This window comes from Crotalus tigris, unplaced genomic scaffold, assembly GCF_016545835.1.
Source record: "Crotalus tigris isolate CLP2741 ecotype Arizona unplaced genomic scaffold, ASM1654583v1 scf7180000018445.1570621, whole genome shotgun sequence".
Lineage (NCBI taxonomy): Eukaryota > Metazoa > Chordata > Lepidosauria > Squamata > Viperidae > Crotalus > Crotalus tigris.
Window position 1 is genome coordinate 554,593 of NW_024097006.1, and position 20,277 is coordinate 574,869.

General features: G+C 39.2%; 1 protein-coding gene and 1 long non-coding RNA gene across 13 annotated transcripts in view; one reads left to right on the forward strand and one right to left on the reverse strand.

Moving 5' to 3' along the window:
• The first annotated feature begins 4,426 nt into the window (after positions 1-4,426).
• LOC120312193 overlaps positions 4,427-20,277 on the forward strand; it is a 31,961-nt gene continuing 16,110 nt past the window's right edge. For both annotated transcript variants that reach the window (XR_005557815.1, XR_005557816.1), the window contains exon 1: positions 4,427-4,481. This is a non-coding gene — a long non-coding RNA (uncharacterized LOC120312193). The remainder of the gene's footprint in view (positions 4,482-20,277) is intronic.
• LOC120312191 (collagen alpha-1(XI) chain-like) overlaps positions 5,221-20,277 on the reverse strand; it is a 129,064-nt gene continuing 114,007 nt past the window's right edge. For 6 of the 11 annotated variants that reach the window (XM_039352559.1, XM_039352558.1, XM_039352557.1 and 3 more), the window contains 13 exons: positions 17,667-17,720; positions 16,941-17,048; positions 14,252-14,305; positions 12,848-12,901; positions 11,008-11,115; positions 10,856-10,909; positions 10,432-10,467; positions 9,973-10,026; positions 9,139-9,397; positions 8,814-8,926; positions 8,596-8,664; positions 7,392-7,628; positions 5,221-6,845 (listed from right to left, as the gene is read on the reverse strand). In XM_039352559.1, coding sequence (XP_039208493.1) covers positions 6,699-6,845; positions 7,392-7,628; positions 8,596-8,664; positions 8,814-8,926; positions 9,139-9,397; positions 9,973-10,026; positions 10,432-10,467; positions 10,856-10,909; positions 11,008-11,115; positions 12,848-12,901; positions 14,252-14,305; positions 16,941-17,048; positions 17,667-17,720 — 1,347 coding nt within the window. In that variant the 3' untranslated portion in view covers positions 5,221-6,698. Of the gene's footprint in view, positions 6,846-7,391; positions 7,629-8,595; positions 8,665-8,813; positions 8,927-9,138; positions 9,398-9,971; positions 10,027-10,431; positions 10,508-10,855; positions 10,910-11,007; positions 11,116-12,847; positions 12,902-14,251; positions 14,306-14,599; positions 14,645-16,940; positions 17,049-17,666; positions 17,721-20,277 lie in introns of those variants that run through there. The other 5 variants (XM_039352562.1, XM_039352561.1, XR_005557813.1 and 2 more) reach the window with 5 other exon arrangements.

The following is a 20,277-nucleotide window of genomic DNA, read 5'->3' on the forward strand; positions in this document are numbered from 1 at the left end:
TGTAATGGTGAAGGCAGTCTAATAGGTATTCTAGTGCCAACTGGGTTTGTGTTATAATTGGGTTTATATGTTATAATTGAAAATTGGCAGGTAGTACCATTACTTCAGTCAAAGTGTGATATATGCACAGCCACATGCCCTACTCAACCAGCTGGTAATCTGCACCTCCTTGCAATTTCAGCACCAAAGAAAAGACTAATAAGCCACCCAAAGTTACCTTACTGGGGAGATGGGCGCCATATACATTTAATAAGTAAATAAATAAAATAATTCCATATTGAGCTCATTACAGTCTTTTAAATGGGAAATTCCCAGCATGTCAACAATTTTAATAGGACAAAATATCTATAGCTCAAGATCAAATTATGAAGTTCCTGATGCTCTCTGAGCTTGGTCATTTGCCTGCAGACACTTCATTATCTAACAAGTTAACATCCTCATGTCCAGTAGCAAAATAACCTGTATGTTCCTGAATGAATCTGTATTGAATCAATAGGCTTCGCTGCCCTATGTGCATTCTATCCTTTTGATATTTCAGTTAAAATAATGTGGCCGAATAATATATTCCAGCCACGTTACCAGCCTGTTTAATCTGAAGAGTATTCACTTTTCTCTATTCCTGTTTTCTCCTGTTGCTTCATCAGATACTGCTTTGATGCCATAAAGCTGGCTGATGAAATTGTAATTGCACTATGCTGTCTCCTTTTCAGGGCATACTTGTGACTGGTCCAGGGTTTTTTTAAATGCTGGAGGTGGATAAATCTGGTTCAACCGATGTTAGATTCAATGGGACCCAACTCCTGTTTTTCTCTAAACAGCATGAGGATGAGGATGACATTGCAACATTTGGAAGGCTATTAGTTTTTCACCAATGAAATATTATGGTAGCTAGCTCAGTGTTCCACAGCACAGACCCTTCCAAATGTGCAGTCTGAACCCTATAATATCTGCTCCCATTCAATCAACTGAGAGGTGAAGCCTGGTTCATCTGTGAAGTGTTGGATTCAGACTGGTGAAAGATTTTCTTCAGATTTCTCCTCCATTCAGGGTGCTGACTTGAGTAATTTCTTTCTAGCTTAACAATATCTTGCAGAATTGTTATAAGAATGCACTTCCCCAAGCTCTCTCAAATGATGAGAGGAAAAAAGAAATCAGACAAATTTTAGAGTGGCAGCTCCATATACAAAAAAAAAAAAAAAAACACAACAGCTTTGAGGATTTTTCTTTCTTTTTTTTATGTCCTTGTTTGCTGTATGTCTAATCACACCAGACATGTGCAATTTAAAATGCCCACACACAGTTTAAGGTCAGGCGTCTCTTTTTTTCAAACAATATGTACTGCTGCAAGCCAAGATTTCTAAGGAAAGAAAGAAATCTATGGATTTTAAAAAGATCTGTTAAAAAAGCAGTCTCTGGCTTCAATCATCTTCACTACGTGTCTGGGGCCGTTTTTGTGTCTGAGAATTACTGAATGATCCTAAGCTCAGAGCAATCAAATGCTTGAGACCATTTAACAGTATCCAACATCACTCTTTCTTGTATGGAGAAGCAGGTTTAGCACCCCCAGCTTCTGATCACCGAGGCCTTTTTTACCAGTTGCTTTAGGTATGTTGATCAGTGAATTCTTCATATAGGCATAATGAATAATTGTTCTCTTGAATTAATAATTGATCTGAATGAGATGGAATTAAGGAGCCGCTATATAGAATCATCACAAAACTTGACTTTTTTGAACATAGAGGTTACTGCTTCTCCACATTGCCCCCTCCTCCAAAGACAGACTTTTTTTGAAGACTGCTTCTCTACACTACCCTTACTACTTCTCCACACTACCCTCACCACAAATAAATTAGCTAATACATCTAAATTTGGGGTGGTAACCGAGAATCATTGTGGTACAGGGTCAGCTTTGGTTCAGAAAAGTTCCAGTTCAAATCTCTGCTCAGTCATAGGAGATGTAGGTAATATTGAGGATACTCACTTTCTGGGGAGGTAGAACACTAATAGAGATGATGTGAGATTTTGGTATGGGCTAAGTATTGGCAATATTGCTGACCAAGTAAGAATCACTTCTAGGAGGAGGCTTCAGTGGCATCTTTGTGACAACTTGTGTAGTCTTCCGAAACCAATCCAAGGTCACATTTGAAAACTTTCAAATATAATGAAGTTGGCCCAATTCCTGTCTTCCAGATGTGGTAACTCTTCAGATGTGTTGTGCCAATTCACCCACAAACCTCCAGCTGTCATGAGTTAGGGTGAATCCTTCTGTGCGCTATGGTACGCTATACCAGGGGTCCCCAACCCCCGGTCCGTGGACCGGTACTGGCCCACAGCATGTCCACAACCGGTCTGCACAAACAAGCAAAGTCTCATCTGTGGGATGCAAGCAGCACACAAAACCATGCACCCTCTGGTCTGTGGAAAAAAATTTCTCCAAGCAATCGGTCCCTGGTGCCCAAAAGGTTGGGGATCTCTGCACTCTACAGTAAATTACATGGCTCTAGAATAGGAATGTGCATTTCTTATAACTGGAAGCAATCTACATAGGGAGGTCTATTCATATTCCATAACCTACACATGTTCTCCTGATTTTTCTCTTTATCTTTGTCACATACACCTCCAAAGCCCCCTTTCAACTACCATTCTGAAGGCAGAGGGAAATTGAGGAACAGGCAATTTTCATTACGGTGCCAGAAAAGAGCATTTCTAAGATAACACAGGGATTGAAGGAAGCCTTCAAACATGTTCATTACCACCCCAGTACTTTCAGCTTCTGTAAGGATAATAGAGATTATAATCTAATGTAAATATGGGTGCCATATTGGGGAGGGCAATTACAAAAAAAAAAAAAAAGACTATTTGACTATTGAAGGCTTATTTCCAACAAATCTATTTTCCCTTCTCTTTTAGGGCTGCAGTATCTGGCCTGACACAAATACCAAAAACACAAATACTTTGCTTTGAGTAGAGCTGACAGGGAAGATATGGTAGCTTGCTTCTCTCAACCACACTATCTGTTTATCCCTGTTGAAAACTTCTGGGAAATTAAAAACTTGTTTTATCTTTTGTGATGAGGGGCTGCTCCTAATAGAATTATTTTTTAAAGAGGGCAGTTTAATTCTACACTTTCCATAGCCACACATTAATTGAGCTAAGTTGGGAATGAGTAACCTTTATTTTCATTTAAAACATTTAAGAATGAAGAAAAAAGGCAATAGTGTTACTGGAGCACTACTTCCTTCCCATGAAAATTAACTATGAAGTCTGTGGGAATAATTGCAGCTGGAAAAGTTCTTGGCTAGCTTGAATGTTTTAACTAGAACAGGTACGTCAAACTGCTGGCCCGTGGGCCGGATACATCACGCTGAAACCGCACCCACCCCATTGCCGGCAATGGGGAAAAGTCCTGATATGTCACACGACATCATGTCACGTCGCGGGTTTGACATGCCTGAACTAGAATGTTTTAACTTGAATGTTTCACTAGATCTTGTTTAATTGCAGTGGGTATAAATATATACTGTATATCTGTGTGATTGTACATTCACATGTATAAATACAGTAAATATATAGGTTTTATTAATCCCCTTTTCCTTCTGATTCCTTTTTACTTCCCATTTCTCATAAGCACCCCTTAGTGGATATATCATGATTAAATAAGATTACAAGAGCTAATCTGCCAGTGCTATTGTTACTAGTTTTGAATTGCATTAATTCTGGCCCCCATTTTATAAAGCAGTTTTGATCAAAACTTGGCCAGACATCTATGTATTTAAACACTAGCTGTTGTCCTTGCTCTAGATAATGCTTAAAGTCCTTGTATTCAAAATTACAATTTCTTTGAAGGCTGTCTGAAAATCTTATTTGGTATAATTCATCATGCAAGTGGGATGTGTTGTTACTTTGAGAAGAAGGACAGGTACTCTACTAATGATTAGAAGAACTGTCCTCTTCTCTTCCTCTACCCACTGCCTTTTAAAATATTACTATTTAAGGTCAGGCCCTTGTATTAATAAGGAAATGGTCTTTAGCAAATCCCTGATAATTAAGTCCCAAGAATGAATAAAATGAACAGTTAAAAAAAGTATGGGAAGAGACAGATAATAAATATTTGAATTTAAGAGTCACTTGCTGCTAAAGAGAACACACATCTGTAAAAACACATTCCCATTTTGCTGTGGAAGTTACTGTAGGAGAAGGGAACTCTTCTCCTGTTTAGACTTTCCCATACACACATCCTGAACCTTTATTAAAGTCACCATATGACACAGGCCCTAATAGAAGTATATCGCTCTTTCTTGTACTTGTCTTTTTTTTAAAAAAAAAATCTTCTGCAATCCTAGCCAATCAGAAACCTTAATATCATATGATGTCACAGTGCCATCTACATAGCACAACAGAGCTGTGTTGAGATCAGAGAAGAAAGCTCAAGCTCCCATTGACTGGAGAGGAAAAGTAGGATACAACCTTTTTATGGCCAGGTAATTCCTAATATCTACTTATTGTCAGACCCGCAAATATGTACCACTACTTCATGCCAAGACCCTTTAGTTTTAGGCAGGAATAAGAGCACAGTTAGTATAAACATCATGAGCTTCTCATATAAACAGTGTAAATGGGGCATCTTGGATTCTATGAACCCATGAAAGGATACATTTGTGGGTGGGACAATATCCCTTAAATGTATTCTTTCACATTTCAGCTCAGCACTGGTCCCTGAGACACAGTTTTCAATGCAGAATTAAATCTCCATCTGATGTCAAGAGCTGTTAGTGAGCAGCACAGGCTGAGAGTGAAAGTCCCACTTCCAGAGATATTTTCCTCACTGAAGCAAAATAACAAAATATGTCTCTTCTCCTATCAAATACACAAGGCATTAGTGATAGAAAATTCCACATGTGGTTCGCTCCAATCTCAGCAGTGAAAGTGCAATAACTATCAAGTCGATGTCTTCCCATAGTTAGGCTTCACTCTGCTTAACTCTACCTTTGTTTCAGCAAGGAAAAATATTGATCATCTAACAACCAGTCAGAATTCTGATTATCACTCAAAAAAAAAAACCAAAACAAAAATGAAGAGGAAGTCTATCCGGCACATATGACATTTGGTACACAACTCCAAATTCAGAACAGCCAAAACTCAATCCAGCAGTTCTCCTATCCAGACACTAGTCCTAAAATCCTGGATTAAGGCGTCTTTCCAATCCAGCCGATACAGAAATGGTGGGCAGTCATGTTTTGTGGTTTAATGAGGGTTTTAGGCGAATACAGTAACCATCATACATCTGTGGACACATACATACCCAGTTTGTGCCACAGCCTGAGATACATGGAAGCATAAAAAATAGGGGCACTTAGCACCAGAGTGTGAGGAAAATTCAGTGATAAATGATGAACATGGCACAGTGCAGAAGGCAAAACACAAGGTACAAGCTCCATCTCTGAATAGGCTGCTGGGTTTCAAGGAGTCTGTTAAGTGTCTTGCTAGCAGAGAATCAAGCTTTACTATACTTTCTTTCCTCCATAAGGATAAAACATGTCAGAATCACTAGCCATACCTTAACAACAGTCTTCCCCAACCTAGTGCTCTACAGCTGTGTTCAGTCTACAGCTCTCAAAATTTCCAGTCAGTTTTCCCTCCCTAAACTAATGGTGGTTGCTAAGTTGGGGAAGAATGTCTAATAGGAATCTGCTGAGCATGAATAGAATGATAGAATGAGAGACTAGTGAGTATGGCTTGTGACTACTCTTTCCAACATAAAAACGATGGTGGGCTTGCAGGGTTATGGTGAAGTTTTTGTAGTAAATATAAAAAATGGGAAACAGGCTCAGCATTCTAACAGCAAGATTTTGTATGTCTTGCTACCCAAGCACCATTTGATCTTAAGATAGGAAAAGCAGATAGTGATTCTTTTTCCCCAAGAGGATGCAGATTCTAAGCATAGTATCTGGATAGCTTTTGCTTGTTGTAGAGAAATATATGTCAATTTATCTCCATGGTAATTGGAAGGAATGAGATGGAACAGTCCTATATACACTATCCCAAATTGCATTCCACTGTCATGTCAAGACACTTATCATTTGAGTTGAATTCAGTACAATACAGTTTAAAAAAATAAGGATATCCTATGCTTATTCCTTAAATCGTATATCAGTACAGTATCTTGTTTTTCTGTGTTTGCCTGTTAGTTCCAAAACTATTACTCTACTTCTCCATTCTTTCCCATTGCCCATGCCTTAGAATAGATGGCTGTGCCAATGGATTGGTCCTGAATTTCCAGTTCCCAACATGCTTCAGGCATAATCTTGACATCCCCATGTCCTTTTTTGGGGTGAAGTTCAACTATGGAGAATGTGGTTTCCATTATTCCCATCGCTACAGGTGGCCAGATCTGACCAGTCAGTCCAGTGCTTCACTAAGACGGCATAATAGCACCAATAATGGAGCTGCAACGAGAGAGGGCCCTGGCTCAGTCTGAACCCTGTGCAACTCCCAAAGAGTCACACCCTGAGGGACCTTGGCCGCATAAATAGGAGGCTGTCATCAGGTTAAATACAACGGCAGGTCTTTGCAAGGCTGACTCCATTCCTGCATCCCTCCACCCCCCACCCACCAGTGCAGAGAGAAAAGGCTTTTAGGTCTCTCTTTTCTAGAGGTGGTCCAACATGGTCTAGAGGGAGTGTCCATCTTTGGAAGGCTCAGCCACTGAAGCAGACCGGGCCAAGTTCAAAGCCAAACTTTTGGTTGGCATCGCCAAAATCCTGAACAGCCACATCAATCAATGGTAGATGCTCCACATGTTGCGTCACTATTTGTAGAACTGTCCGCTCCTGACCTTTGCGAACCTGAAAGTAGAGAAGATAACTTCAAAAGCAAAATCCTGAGAATGTGAAATAATGCCTGCAACAGGCTTTGAAAATGTCTCATCAGGAGCTTCAGAAAAACAGTAGATCAAACATGGTTGAGAAAATATAACTTCTCTTAGTTTGGCAAACATGGACCAAGCAGGCAATGGCTCTAAATTCAGAAAAGTATGGGTATTTTTCTCAGAGTGGAATAGAGAGGAATATTTTATTCTGGTCTTTTAACATGTCTCCCCTATTATGGCTCATATGAGAGCTGGAAAATGCTAAAAAAAAAAGATGAATGAAAAGGGAAAAGTCATTGAAAGGGTTTTTGGAGCAGATGATTTTCCTTCATGATAATTTTGGAATACTCAAAGTTCCATCTATGAGATGGTGATCTCATAGATCAAGATCTTCACTTTAAGGTTCAAATGTAATTACTGTGAGCTGCAATTCACAGAGTCATTTCATGTTGTGGGGATGAAGATCAAGGAAAACTGGAATAGTCAAGAGATAAAAAAAAAAGGTAGAAGAATGCTCTCTCACCTGGCAGCCATCATACAAGGCATGGATGGGAGTATCTGTGCTGTTGTGCATCAACTCCACATCATTGAAAGCCCGAAAATGCAATGCCTTCATATGGCTGTGGGTGTCAGCTTCATACCAAGCAGCCATATTTTGGCAGAAGAGGGTGAAGTTCTGCCGGGCAACGGCACTCAGCAAGCGAAGGAATGTGAGTTGAGTGACCAGCACAGGATTGCCATCTGCATCCACATAAGAGAACTGGGAAGGAGAAGCAGAAGGAGAAGAGAACTGGTGGGTTAACAGAAAGCCACTATGTTCCTTCCAGCCTACACTGCAACCTTCTCACAAATACAGACACAGAGTGATCATAATTACACTACACACTAAGCCTTTTATGATCTATTGGGTTTGAATCCAGCAATTATACAATGTAAACAATGGTTTAGGTGCATTGTCTGAACCCTGAAGCTGCCAAAAGGGCCATCACAGTCCTAGGCTGCATTAACAGAGGGATAGTATCAAGTGTTACAATGCCTTGGTAAGACAATACTTGGAATACTGCATCCAGTTTTGGTCACTACGAAGTAAAAAAGATGTTGAGACTATAGAAAGAGTGCAGAGAAGAGTAACAAAGATGAACAGGGGACTGGAGGCTAAAACATATAAAGAAAGGTTACTGGAATTATGTCTAATTTAATGAAGAGAAGGACTAGGGGTAACATGATAGCAAGTGACACAATATCTCAGGGGTTGTTACAAAGAAGAGGGGGCCAACATATTCTCCAAAGCACCTGAAGGCAGGACAAGAAGCAATGGATGGAAACTAATCAAGGAGAGAAGCAACCTAGGACTAAGGAGAAATTTCCTGACAGTTAGAACAATTAATCACTGGAACAACTTGCTTCCAGAAGCTGTGAATGCTCCAACACTCCAGCACTGGAGATTTTTAAGAAGAGATTGGACAATCATTTGTCTGAAATGGTATAGGGTTTCCTGCCTGAGCAGGGGGTTGGACTAGAAGACCCCCAAGGCCCCTTCTAACTCTTATTCTATTATTCAATCAGTTATAAATCATATCTGAAGAAAGATGGCTTGGCCTTGCATACGGATTTGATACTGCACTGGGCAATGACTTTGATTAACAGAAAATGGGAAATAGTACTGTGTTCACTTTCCAGATTTCCTCTAGGTATAAAAGCAAGCTTGACAGAATGGAAAATGTTACCTTTTTGCCTCTTTTGAAAGTGCTGAACCAATTTCCTGGTTGCTCCTTGCTCCAGGCGGCAAGTCGTACCTAAAGGTATAGATTTCAAATTGTTGATCACCTTAGGGTTTTAAATTCAGGTTCCTGAGCCAAGTAACCTGTTTAAGGTGCTAGGCCAATTTACATAGCTTCTGATCTTTTTCCTGATCACCTCTTTAGTGGTCAAGTGAGCTACTTACAGCCTCAAATTTCTTGTCAGGGAATAAGCAGGTTTCTCCACCAGCTGTGAAGTTGCAATAAACTTTGAAGGCATCTCGGCTGCATCCCTGGTTTGGATCAATCCAGTATTCACCTAAAGAATATTATGTGGACCAGTGCAGAAAGGGTTAGGAAAATCATGAGGAAGTGGTCCCCTCACAATCAGAAAGTTACACTTTTGCAGACTCTCCCTCTTCCCCAGTTACCAAAGGCAACACACAGATTTCTTTGGCACTCAGAATTAGGATAGACAGCACATTGAAAGCACATTCTATTCAGAAGTTGGAGTTTCACCTTCAAACTTACCATCTTTGAGATGAGCATGACAAAACTGAAGCTCCTTGCAGACCCTAGCTGGACTGTCCAGAGTGCCCACTGGGCATCGCATTTGCTCCACCTCATCACGTAGAGAGCTCAGGGCTGCCAAGACTTCTGCTAGTCCATCAGCATCAGGATCAATATACCCCTCCCCTGGAGCATCTCTCTGTTCTTCTATCTCCCAGTCTTGGCGGCTTGTGCGCCCACTTCCCATGGGTATTGGATTCTGCAGTTCAGCAGGGTGGCCCTAGAGATAGGAAAATGGAAAACAGAAAGAAGACTCAAAAGTGCATGTACACACATGGCATAAAGTTAGACCTGACAAAGTACTTGGATGGGAGATCACCAGAGAATTCTAAGACTTCAGCCAGGCAGAAAATGTTTAAAACTTCATGGAAGTAAGGAAACTGCTTCTGAACTATTATCATGTACAGGTCCAGAAAAATGACAGGAATCAAATATGAATCAAAGGAGACCACTTAAATTTATGTTGCCAAAACTCAAACCAAACCGTTCATTTTTAGCATTTGTTTGAATTTTGTAATGTGTAAAAAATGTGGATATATATGCAATATTTACATTGCTAGAAATTCACACAGAGATGTATGCATTTTAATATCCATCTCTCCCAATGTGGGAATTTCTGCATGTTTTTATAACCATAACATGTATTATTAAGAGAAAATATAGTAAACATGCGTGCAATGGGAGAAAATGGCTAGAAAAATGCATATAGATACAATACACCTACTATATCCTAGAGAAAGCTGTATAGAACATAGGTGAATTTTGTGTAGACCTTGTAGTAAACCATTCACTTACTGGTGGTCCTGGTGGCCCTGGTGGTCCTAGATCACCTTTTGGTCCAATAGGTCCCTGCAGGAAGATGGATCAAGAACTAGGTACCAATGTACACATTCATATCTGGTCATATCTGGAGTTCTGGGAGTAACAGTTTAGCGATATCTGTAAGCCCAACTCTGCTTGAGTAGCTAGTGTCAGGAGCTAAGCATAATAAGCACCATTCAGAGCCTCCCTTAAGTGCACCTCCCTGCCCATGATTAGAGTAATAGTAATAATACATTATATATCAACCAAATGTACAATTTGTGATACATTGGTTGCCCTCTAGATTACAGCTATCATCTTTCATTGACCCAGAATTGGAGTTCCTTTGATACAGACTTCCAAAATTAGAATCCTAAAAATAACAACTTATGTAGACAACTCTGGTTTAATCTCTTCCTCTTCATGAGCCCTGCAGTATTGGTTGAAACTTACCAAAGAGCCTTTGTTGCCTTTTTGTCCCAGATGGCCCTACGGAAAGACAGAAAGGGTCAACAGGCGAAAGGAGCTCCTGGATATAAGAAGAAGATGGCAAAATAGCATAAGAGATAATATCCTTTTGCAAGGAAACTAAAGAAATAAAGACAATGTCAGAAAGTATGGATAGGCAACCATAAAATAGTAATAGTGATGGAAATACTGCAAGAATAAATGTTTTTAGATAACCGGGGAAGAACAGAAGAGAGAGAGGCAAAGCCACATAAAAGGAAAAATAACCCAGGTGTGGAAAAGGGAGGCAAAAGTTGGAGCGTCCCAGAGAAGATCTGATACCAACAAGCCAATATCATTGGCATTACTGAGGGGGAGCTTTTGAGGAATTATTTTGGAAGCTATTTAGAATCTTGCACAAAATACTTACCGAGAGGCCAGGAGATCCAGGTGGGCCTGGAGGACCCTGAGGTCCAATACTGCCCTTAGGAGGAGGAAAACGAGTATCAATATTGTGTGCCTGAGGGGACTCTTCCCAGCCAGACTGGGAAGTCCCATCTCAACCAGGTTCCATCTACTCACAGGGTCGCCCTTAGTGCCTGATGTTCCCTGGTTCCCTGGCAGTCCCTGGTCACCTTTTTCACCCATCTCACCTGGAGGACCAATCAACCCAATGAGTCCTGCATGACCCTAGAAGGAAAAGGGAACTGCTTAGTAAAAAAAAAAAAAAAAAAAAAGATGAGGGAACGATCAAATGAGCAGTCTGACAAAGCTGGGAGAGGAGATCTTTGAAACCAACGTATACTAAAAGGTGGGTGAAAATAGGTATGAGATACTTCACAACATGGAGGCAAGACATTCTGCAGTTGTCATTTTGACCAGAAGTATTAAGGAGTGCTGATCTATCTTAATTTTCTGCTGCTTCACTTCAGGAAAAGTGGCTTTTGTTCAGCAAAGTAGCCATTCCATTGCTGAGATGCTGCTTCTCTTCTTCATTGGAGTACTTCAGTCAATGTTTTTGAAAGCAAAAGGCCATTTTAAAGTTCTACATGAACCATCCTTAAATATACATACATACATTCATATTTCTGGATCTTGCCAGAAAAAAGAATTTCTCCAAAGCTAAATAAAGGCTATATTTATACAATGAATGTAACCATGGTTGCTGCTAATGCTGGGTAGTGATGTAACCTGATAAGCCAGTGGCGGCTACGCTCTCATCAAAGAACAAGACGCCATCTTGGCTGAAGCTATCTAGAAGCTGCCTTTTTTTTTGTTTGGGGAAAATATTACTTGGGGGAAAGGAAGACAGACAAGAGGAGCCAGAGCAGTTCTGTATTTGTAGGATCCTCTAGGAATTCGCTTTTAACTTAAGAAACAAGAAGAGCAGATTAGCACTCTCTTAAAACTTTATTCTGCTCAATATAGTTGGCCGGGGGGGGGGGTGTTAACTTAATCGAATGCAACTATATTTCATATTAAAATTATGACATAATGTACAATTGCTAATGTCTCAGTTGACCTAGGTGGAAACCTAGTTGAGTTTTTATCAACTCTCTTACTTTTTTTGAACAATACAGCTGAACAAGAGGAGTTTAGATTGTGGCTAAAAACCCACCCCTACTGGCTATGTTCATACAACTGTATGCACAACACTTTGTTCCAGTTAAGCATGACATGAGAATAATAGATATTATTCAGTAGATAGACTGGAAGCCCACATCTTTACTTAATACCGGTAGTCTTCTGGTCACAACCCAAAATGGAACTAGAATTTCCATTGCTAAGCAAAGTAGCCATTATGCAAAACATCATGTGACCATATTGCTTAGTGAAGGTGATTCCTGCAGTCCTGGATGCAATAGGTAACCAAGGGCTGCATGGTCATTTGGGAAGGACCTCATACTCATCTACCACTGCTTTATACTGTCTAGTTCTCTTTTCTTATGATCCATTCAACGAGCCTTTTTTTTTTTCAAAATATTTTTTAACTTGAGCTGAGATTCTCCATTCTTCAATAGTGCATTGTTCTGTTGGTCCTTTGTGAGTTAACAACATCCTAAAGCAATTCTGTCTGACAGTTGATGAGCTCCCCCCACCCTTCCCTGAAAGTACACGTGGCACTGAACACCTCCAGATGTGCTTAACAATCTCCTCTTTAACCTAGTTGAATTATTGCAGTTCTGGGCAGGGAGGCAAATATAAAATTCTCGTTGAGCTACAATCTAAGGCTCATCAGCTTCCAGGGTCATAAATTATGCAAGACCCCATCTAACAGTTACAACAATTGAAAAAGAAGGTTCAAGATTTAACAAGGTAGCTGCAGAAAGAAGAAGCCTTTCTAGGACAAGAGATTATTCAGTTGGAGATCGTAAGGTCTTTCATTTTCTACTCAGGAAGGAATAGTTTATTTATGGTTTACCTTCTCTCCCTTGTAGCCAGGATCACCTTTGAGACCAGGGAGCCCTGCAGGACCCTGTGAAGAGGAGAACAGCTGCATTTAGAATGGAGCTCAAAAAGCACCGCCTGAAAGCCTCACCATAACAGAATAACAGAGTTGGAAGGGACCTTGGGGGTCTTCTAGTCCAACCCTCTTCTCAGGCAGGAAACCCTATACCATTGCAGACAAGTGGTTGTCCAATCTCTTCTTAAAAACCTCCAGTGCTGGAGTACTCACAACCTCTGGAGGCAAATCATTCCACTGATTAATTGTTCCACTGGTTAATTGTTCTAACTGTCAGGAAATTTCTCCTTAGTTCTAGGTTGGGTCTCTGCTTGGTTAGTTTCCATCCATTGCTTCTTGTCCTGCCTTCAGGCGCTTTGAAGAATAGGTTGACCCCCTCTTCTTTGTGGTAACCCCTGAGATATTGGAACACTGATATCATGTCACTGCTACTCCTTCTTTTCATTAAGCTAGGCATGCCCAATTTCTGCAACCTTTCTTCATGTTTTAGCCTTCAGTCTCCTAATCATCTTTGTTGCTCTTCTCTGCATTCTTTCTAGAGTCTCAGTGTCTTTTTTTATATCGTTGATGACCAAATGTGGTCTTACCAGCATGATAGTTTTCCTACTAGAGTAGGTAGACCCAACATTTTCAGCATTTGGATCTTTTTCTTGTTTTTGAAGTTTGCAAAAGTTTAAAGGGCTACATGTATTTGTTGCAGAGGCTGAGACATTCATTTAATCCTTTAGTATCCCTAATTCTTCCCCACTCCAGATGAGTAATGGCCTCATTCACTTTGGGTGTATCACTTAAAATATGCTGTGCAAGGCTGAATATGGTCTTTGGGCCAACAGGAATTGAGCAATCTTACAATAAATGGTCATTTAGAGCTGGAGTCAATAGCAAGCCACAATCCAGTGACACCAGAAGAGTAGGACTCATTTGGCCTCCCTTATTCTGACCATTGTTTCCTTCATATAGGTTCGTTCACATCTATTCTTTGGCATGGCATCGGTTTATAATTTAATCTTGGCTAATTCATTAAAATCGTAAGTAGCAATTCCCTGTGGAACTGAGCCTTAATCAATCATGCATTTTGGTATAATAACTGCTCAATGAATCAGAATAAGCAGCTGCTTCCCTCACTTCTTTTCTTTGAAAAATAATTTGGAAAGTCTATTTTCACTGCTGGACTGTTTTGTTTTTTGTTGTTAGAAGGTCCTCCTAACATTGCCCCCAACAATAAATATCCATGTAAGGCCAACACTAAGTAGGGGGGGAAGGGGAAAGTGATTGTGAAAGTGAAAGGGCCTCAACATTGTTAACTGACAAGAATATCAGGACAAGGCCAGCTGTTGTGCAGAGGGATTTCTTTTTGCTTACCATGGGACCTGGGGGCCCTGACTGTCCTGGAGCTCCCAATAAACCAGGTTCACCCTAGAGAAGAAAGAACTTGCAACATTAGCAACAAGAATTAAAAGACTTTTGGAGCTAAAAAGTAAATCTGGGCAAACTCCCCCATTCTCTACCTCATCTTCTCCCTGTGAAAAAGGCTTTGTTTTATACCCATGCAAAGCTTTGAAGAGGTAACCTTGAAGTGGCTTGCCAAAATCATTGTTGTTGTTTTAGTTGCTAAGTCGTGTCTGACTCTTCACAACCCCTGGATCATAACATACCAGGCTACCCCCTTGTCTCCCTGAGTCTGCCCAAACTCAAAATCATTTGCCCTACCTCTTAAAGCCAAACTGTGGTGTTGCTTCATTCCACCTGCCTCTCCAGCAGTTCCAAGAGGAGAGCAGCATGTGCAAAAGTTTATTAGAATTAATAGAATTGACAAAGGAAGCTTTGAGGCTACACAACAAATCAATAAAGGAAGCTGTAGCACCAGTTCTCTTGAAGTATCTTATCAAAAGAAAACCTAACTGTGGTGCATATTAAACTTTTGTATTTGCTTTCACAGTAATGAATCTTAAAAAGAAATTATCCTTTAGAGATACTTTTTATGTGCCTTTTATGGGTCCATTAATTTTTTTAAAAAAAGATCTCAACAAGGCTATGGGTATATGTGGAGTAAAAGCAAGTTTTCAATCACCTTGTAATTTTCTTTTGACTAATAAGGTGACTGTGCAATATTATGTGCTCACTTACCATTATGTGTTCAGTTAGTCGTCTCTCAAAATATATTAAGATGGAAATCTATTTCCCCCTGCTCTTATTGGAGAAGGGTGGGGAGACAGGGAGGGAGGGAGGGAGGGAGGGAGGGAGGGAGGGAGGGAGAGAGAGAGAGAGAGAGAGAGAGAGAGAGAGAGAGAGAGAGAGAGAGAGAGAGAGAGTTCCTAGCAAAATAGCTGTTCCTTTCTTTCTCCTTGTAAACTCCATCAAGTGACAAGACAGTTCAGAACTGTCTAGTAAAAGTTTTTCTGCATATTTCTGATCCAAATTAAGAATTGGTTTTAGAAAATAGCTTAGGCAAAGCGTAACTACCAAGTTCACACCAAATCATTACATCCAGGATTTTGTCCAATCCTGTTCTAGTTCTTGCTACATCTGGACTTGCTTGAACAGAAATCAGCATGTGAATTTTTTTACAGCTGTGAACATTCCCCCACAAATCTTTAGAAACATGCTCTTGAAGCATTTTTTTCTCTTAATATACTCCTTTTCATTTTAAAAAAAAAATCTGATAACAGCATGAGGCATTGAGGAAGTATGGAATTTAAGAGACATATATTTGGTGGAAATGTCATAAAGCTCAACTATTCCGGAAGATGATCCATTATAGGATGAAACATGCCCCGAATACTAACTTTCCTTTTCTACCAATTACTTAGCTGGTTTTATACATATTTTTCACAAGGATACTTTATGCTTTTTACTGGAAATCACATTTAATTCCTTTATAAATGACAGTTTAAACTCTGAGAGAATGTAATACAGTCTAAAATACATTATATTGGAAAAACAAGTCAGATATTAGTTTCAGTTTAACTTACAAACTCTTTATGGAGTACAATTCTGTACATGCCCTGCCATTACATCTGAACTTTGGGTTCTCTTAAAATACAGATTCTAAACTCTTTTCATTATTTTTATAAGTTTCTTATCTAATCTAAAGTTTGATTTCAATAATCGTTAAAAACAAGTTTTGAAATTACTAGAATAGTAAAAAGGTCATGAAACTATCTTCATATTTGTTTTAACCCAAGTTAATATATCCGGATAAAAGTAAGATGTTTCTTCCAGTTGAATAGTTCGTGTTGTCCTTTAATTTTATCTTTAATGTTACTCTGCAAACTTTTCCATGTAACATATGAACTTTATGATTTTTTTTTATTTGTCTTTTTCCTCTTTTCTTTTAAAATAAACAAAGAAGAGAACAATTAATAAATTAAAGGTTTTCTTAACTAAAAGGTGCAGATCATGATGTACTGTAAAATTGGATCAGAATTTGCTAAGAGGAAATTCTTTAATCATTACTCACTAAGCCATATAAAATAAATGGTCTATAAACAAGGAACAGTATGGGTGCATCTAAGGGAACTCCATGCTCAGCTGGAGCTTTCTTTGATGTCTTCACTGCTTCATTTCCCTCAGCTGACAATGCGAACAACTTTAAAATGCTGTGTGCCTCCCTTCTGATGCACCAAAAGCTCTTTTGAACTACAGTCACTCATTTGAAAGGGATCTAATAAATGACCCTGGAGATAGTCCATTCATTCCTTAAAATGAAGTTTGTTCCAAAGAATAGAATATTTTTCCACCACCTTTCCAACTTTATTATTCCTTGCCCACGTCTTCTAGAGATAGAAAGAGATTTTCTAATTTTTCAACTAAATCCACCTGCCAGTGGTTCAGAGTTCATTGCTTCTGGTCCTCTATTTTTAGACTGAAGACCAAAGGCTCACCTTCTCCTCAAACTCTTTTCACACTTACAAAAAAACTTGCTTTTCTGCCTTGGAACTTTATTGCTAATGTTTGCATTCTTCTCCGTGCAACATGATATTGCGTTGATTTGCAGCTTATTCTCCTTCATCCCTCTGTCAACCATTTGCCAAGAACTGAAGATACTCACTGCTGCACCAGGAATTCCACGCAGACCTTCTGAACCAGGTTGGCCCGGAGGTCCTTGTGGGCCCACCGGTCCCATTTTCCCTGAGGGACCTTCTGTACCAAGTTCACCCTAGGGGCAGAGAGAAAAAGAAAGAGGAAAAACACCCATTTATATAGAAATATTTAATTATTTCAAGATTGTCCAATGGTTATACACTATTCTCATGGAGCAGATGGCTTTAAAGAATACTAAGTTAATTTGACTTTTTTTGCTTTTTGAGCTGAAGGATAGAGGTGGCTACTATAGAATGATTTCCTGTATAGGGTATTTTGTTGTCAAGAATAACAAGCCCATATCCTATGCATACATATGTACGGAAATTAATTAGATTGACAACTGAATGTTATTTCTTCCAATATACTGAGGGGCTATGTGACAGAGGCTGCAACATGGTGTTTCTCAATCTTAGCAATTTTACGATTATGGACTTCAACTTCCAAGTTTGGAAGTTGACAGTCCACACATCTTAAAAGTTGTTAAGATTGAGAAACAATGTGTATATCTTCCAGCACAGAAATGCCACTGCTACATTTCAGAATCTTTTGTCTTAGATATTTGCCTCACCTCAGTCCAGCCCTGCAGGGAACATTGATAGTGGAATGGGGGGGGGGGGGAACAAACAAAAGAAGAGATAAACTAGCATTCCTTTACTGGATATCAGAATAAAATTAGCTTGGTTTGTGTCACCTTGGTCCCTTTCTCACCCTGTCGACCTTCACGTCCAGCTGGCCCAAAAGGTCCCTGGAACAGAAAAAATGAAGTCCCTGCATAAATCACTTGGATTAAGATCTTGTGGTTTAACATTTTTGCCCTTCTTCTAGACAACACTTAATTCTGTTTATACTCCCAATTTTATTAAATAAACATGTTAAATTTTGTTCTAACCATAAGCTTATGCAAAAATTAAACAACTTGCTATCACTTTCAATAAAAATCAGGCAAATCACGCATAATAAAATATAAAATGGACAGCATATTAGAGAGGAGCCATCCCCATAGAGTAGAAATATACTGTGTGTATGTGTGTGTGTGTGTGTGTGTGTGTGTGTTTTCTGAGGTTTTCGTGGGTGTTTGTATGTAGGTCTTTGGTTGTTCGGGTTTTCTCCCGCGTAAAATTGGAAATGGCGACATTTCGACGAAGTCCCATTCGTCATCTTCAGGCTGGTGTTTTCAGCTTCGTGCTTCAAGGAGCACGAAGCTGAAAACACCAGCCTGAAGATGACGAATGGGACTTCGTCGAAACGTCGCCAAGACACTTCCAATTTTACGCGGGAGAAAATCCGAACAACCAAAGACCCATATATATATATATATATATATAATTCACATGGATTGTTATGAATATTGTATTTTATTCAGACAATTAAAGAGAAGGTGAGAGTTCGTATATATTTGCTTAACTTTAAGCAAAGCCAATAAAAAAATTATGATTTTCCAAGTCAACTTCAACCTTCTTTGTAAGCAGGACAAAATATGCCTTTTTTTTAAAGGATTCTTTTCATTTAAACAGCTCAGAAATACAATATAATATAATCAGGACCAAGAAAAAAAAGTTACATATTTTCTATTTCATCTAATATATTGGAGAGCATGTCTCTTAATTCTGGAATTTCTGCTGAAGGAGAGAACATAACATTTATTTCCAAGTGAGCTTCTGATGTGAAATTGCAAATGCATGATTTTGTCTATGCATTTTAATATTGGTTCAGCTTTTTTACAAGAAATATTTTCCACTTATAGAAAAGGGAGCGGGACTGGAAGGGAGGATGATCAAACAGAATTTCTGTTTTCATAGTATCCATTCTGTTTTATTGGCTGTACCATAGAGCAATATTTGGCTACATCATTTTATTCTGGCAGATTTTTTTTTTAAAAAATCCTTAAAAAACATTGTGCAAATATTTTCTTTCGGGACTTTTTTTTTTAATATAAGGAGCATTTGTATATAGCTTCTCATCAAGTGTATTTTCAATGTGAATTCCCCAAGAAATTCATTTTGTTTTATTTTTGCAAATTACCTTGTTTTCCTTTATTGCATAATTATCCAGATGCAGGCTTTCTTGAAAGGCTATTTCCCCATTTTTTAAAAAAACAAATCAAATTACCATCTTTTGGCTAAGAGGGCTCTTGTGCCACAAATATCACATCTTTAATCTATGCCCAATTTTCCTTTAACTGTTTTATTGCCCATCAAGAAAGTAGTTAATAAGATTTTCAACTAATGTATAAACATAGCATTTCTCTGTGCTTGGTTACTGTGGGTTGTGCTTTGCAGTCTTTGCTTTGAGTTATGAGATGTTCCTCTGTTATTTTGGTTTAATTGTCATCAAATTGAAAGTAGATCGTGAAGCAGAGATTGATGAGGTGCATGATTATGGGTATTTCAATCTTAGTGTATTGGGTTAGGTTGAGCATGTTGTGTTGTACTGCTGCCATCGATTTTTTTCACTAGGTTCAGATTTAGGGATATAAAGAGTGCTGTGACATCAAATGAAACTATACTTTCATTTTCTTCTATTTTTAGGCCTTTGATTTTTTGGGAGGTACTGTGGTGGGAAGTTGATAGAATATTCACTCCCCTCTGAGATGTCCAAGCTTTTTTGTTCTTTAGCTATGTTGCATGTTGGAGTCCCTAATAATGATATAACTGGATGAACAGATTTGTCAGACTTGTGTATTTTGGAACGTCTATAGAAGCATAGGGGGAATGGGTCTACTGTATTTCATCTACCACTGTTCTTCTTTTGTGAATTGACCTTTTTTGGTTAGGTCATTAAAGATTCTCTTGACCGGGTCATCTAGTTTCTCTATTGGGTTGGTGCTTATTGGAATGTAGGTTTCTTTGTCCTCCAAGACTTTGGGTTTTTGTATATATTGTGTGCTGTCCATGATACCTATAGTTCAATATTTGTCTGTTGGGAAGATGGTGATGGTTTGGTCCTTCTTTAGATTTTTGAGGGCTGCTCAGTCCTGTTTCAAGCTGCTTCTGATTCATGATCTGGTCTGTGGTATTATTGTCCATTTTATGTTTTCTTGCATCTCTGTGGCAGGTCCTGTGTTTTTAAAACCCCTTTCTAAGGCTATAAAGAATTCTAACTGATTAGCATTGTTTAGAGTATGTCTATACCTATCACTGGAAGTGAGAACTGCCTCCTCCCTTTTGGCCTTCTGAAAGGGTATAAAAACCTGGCTTTGCCAGCTGCCTGGGGCCCCGAGGTGGGCACTCACTGCTGGAGGTGGCTGATGAGGTAAAAAGACCTCATCCCTGTCCTGTTTGGCGTTTAACAATGTTAGGGGT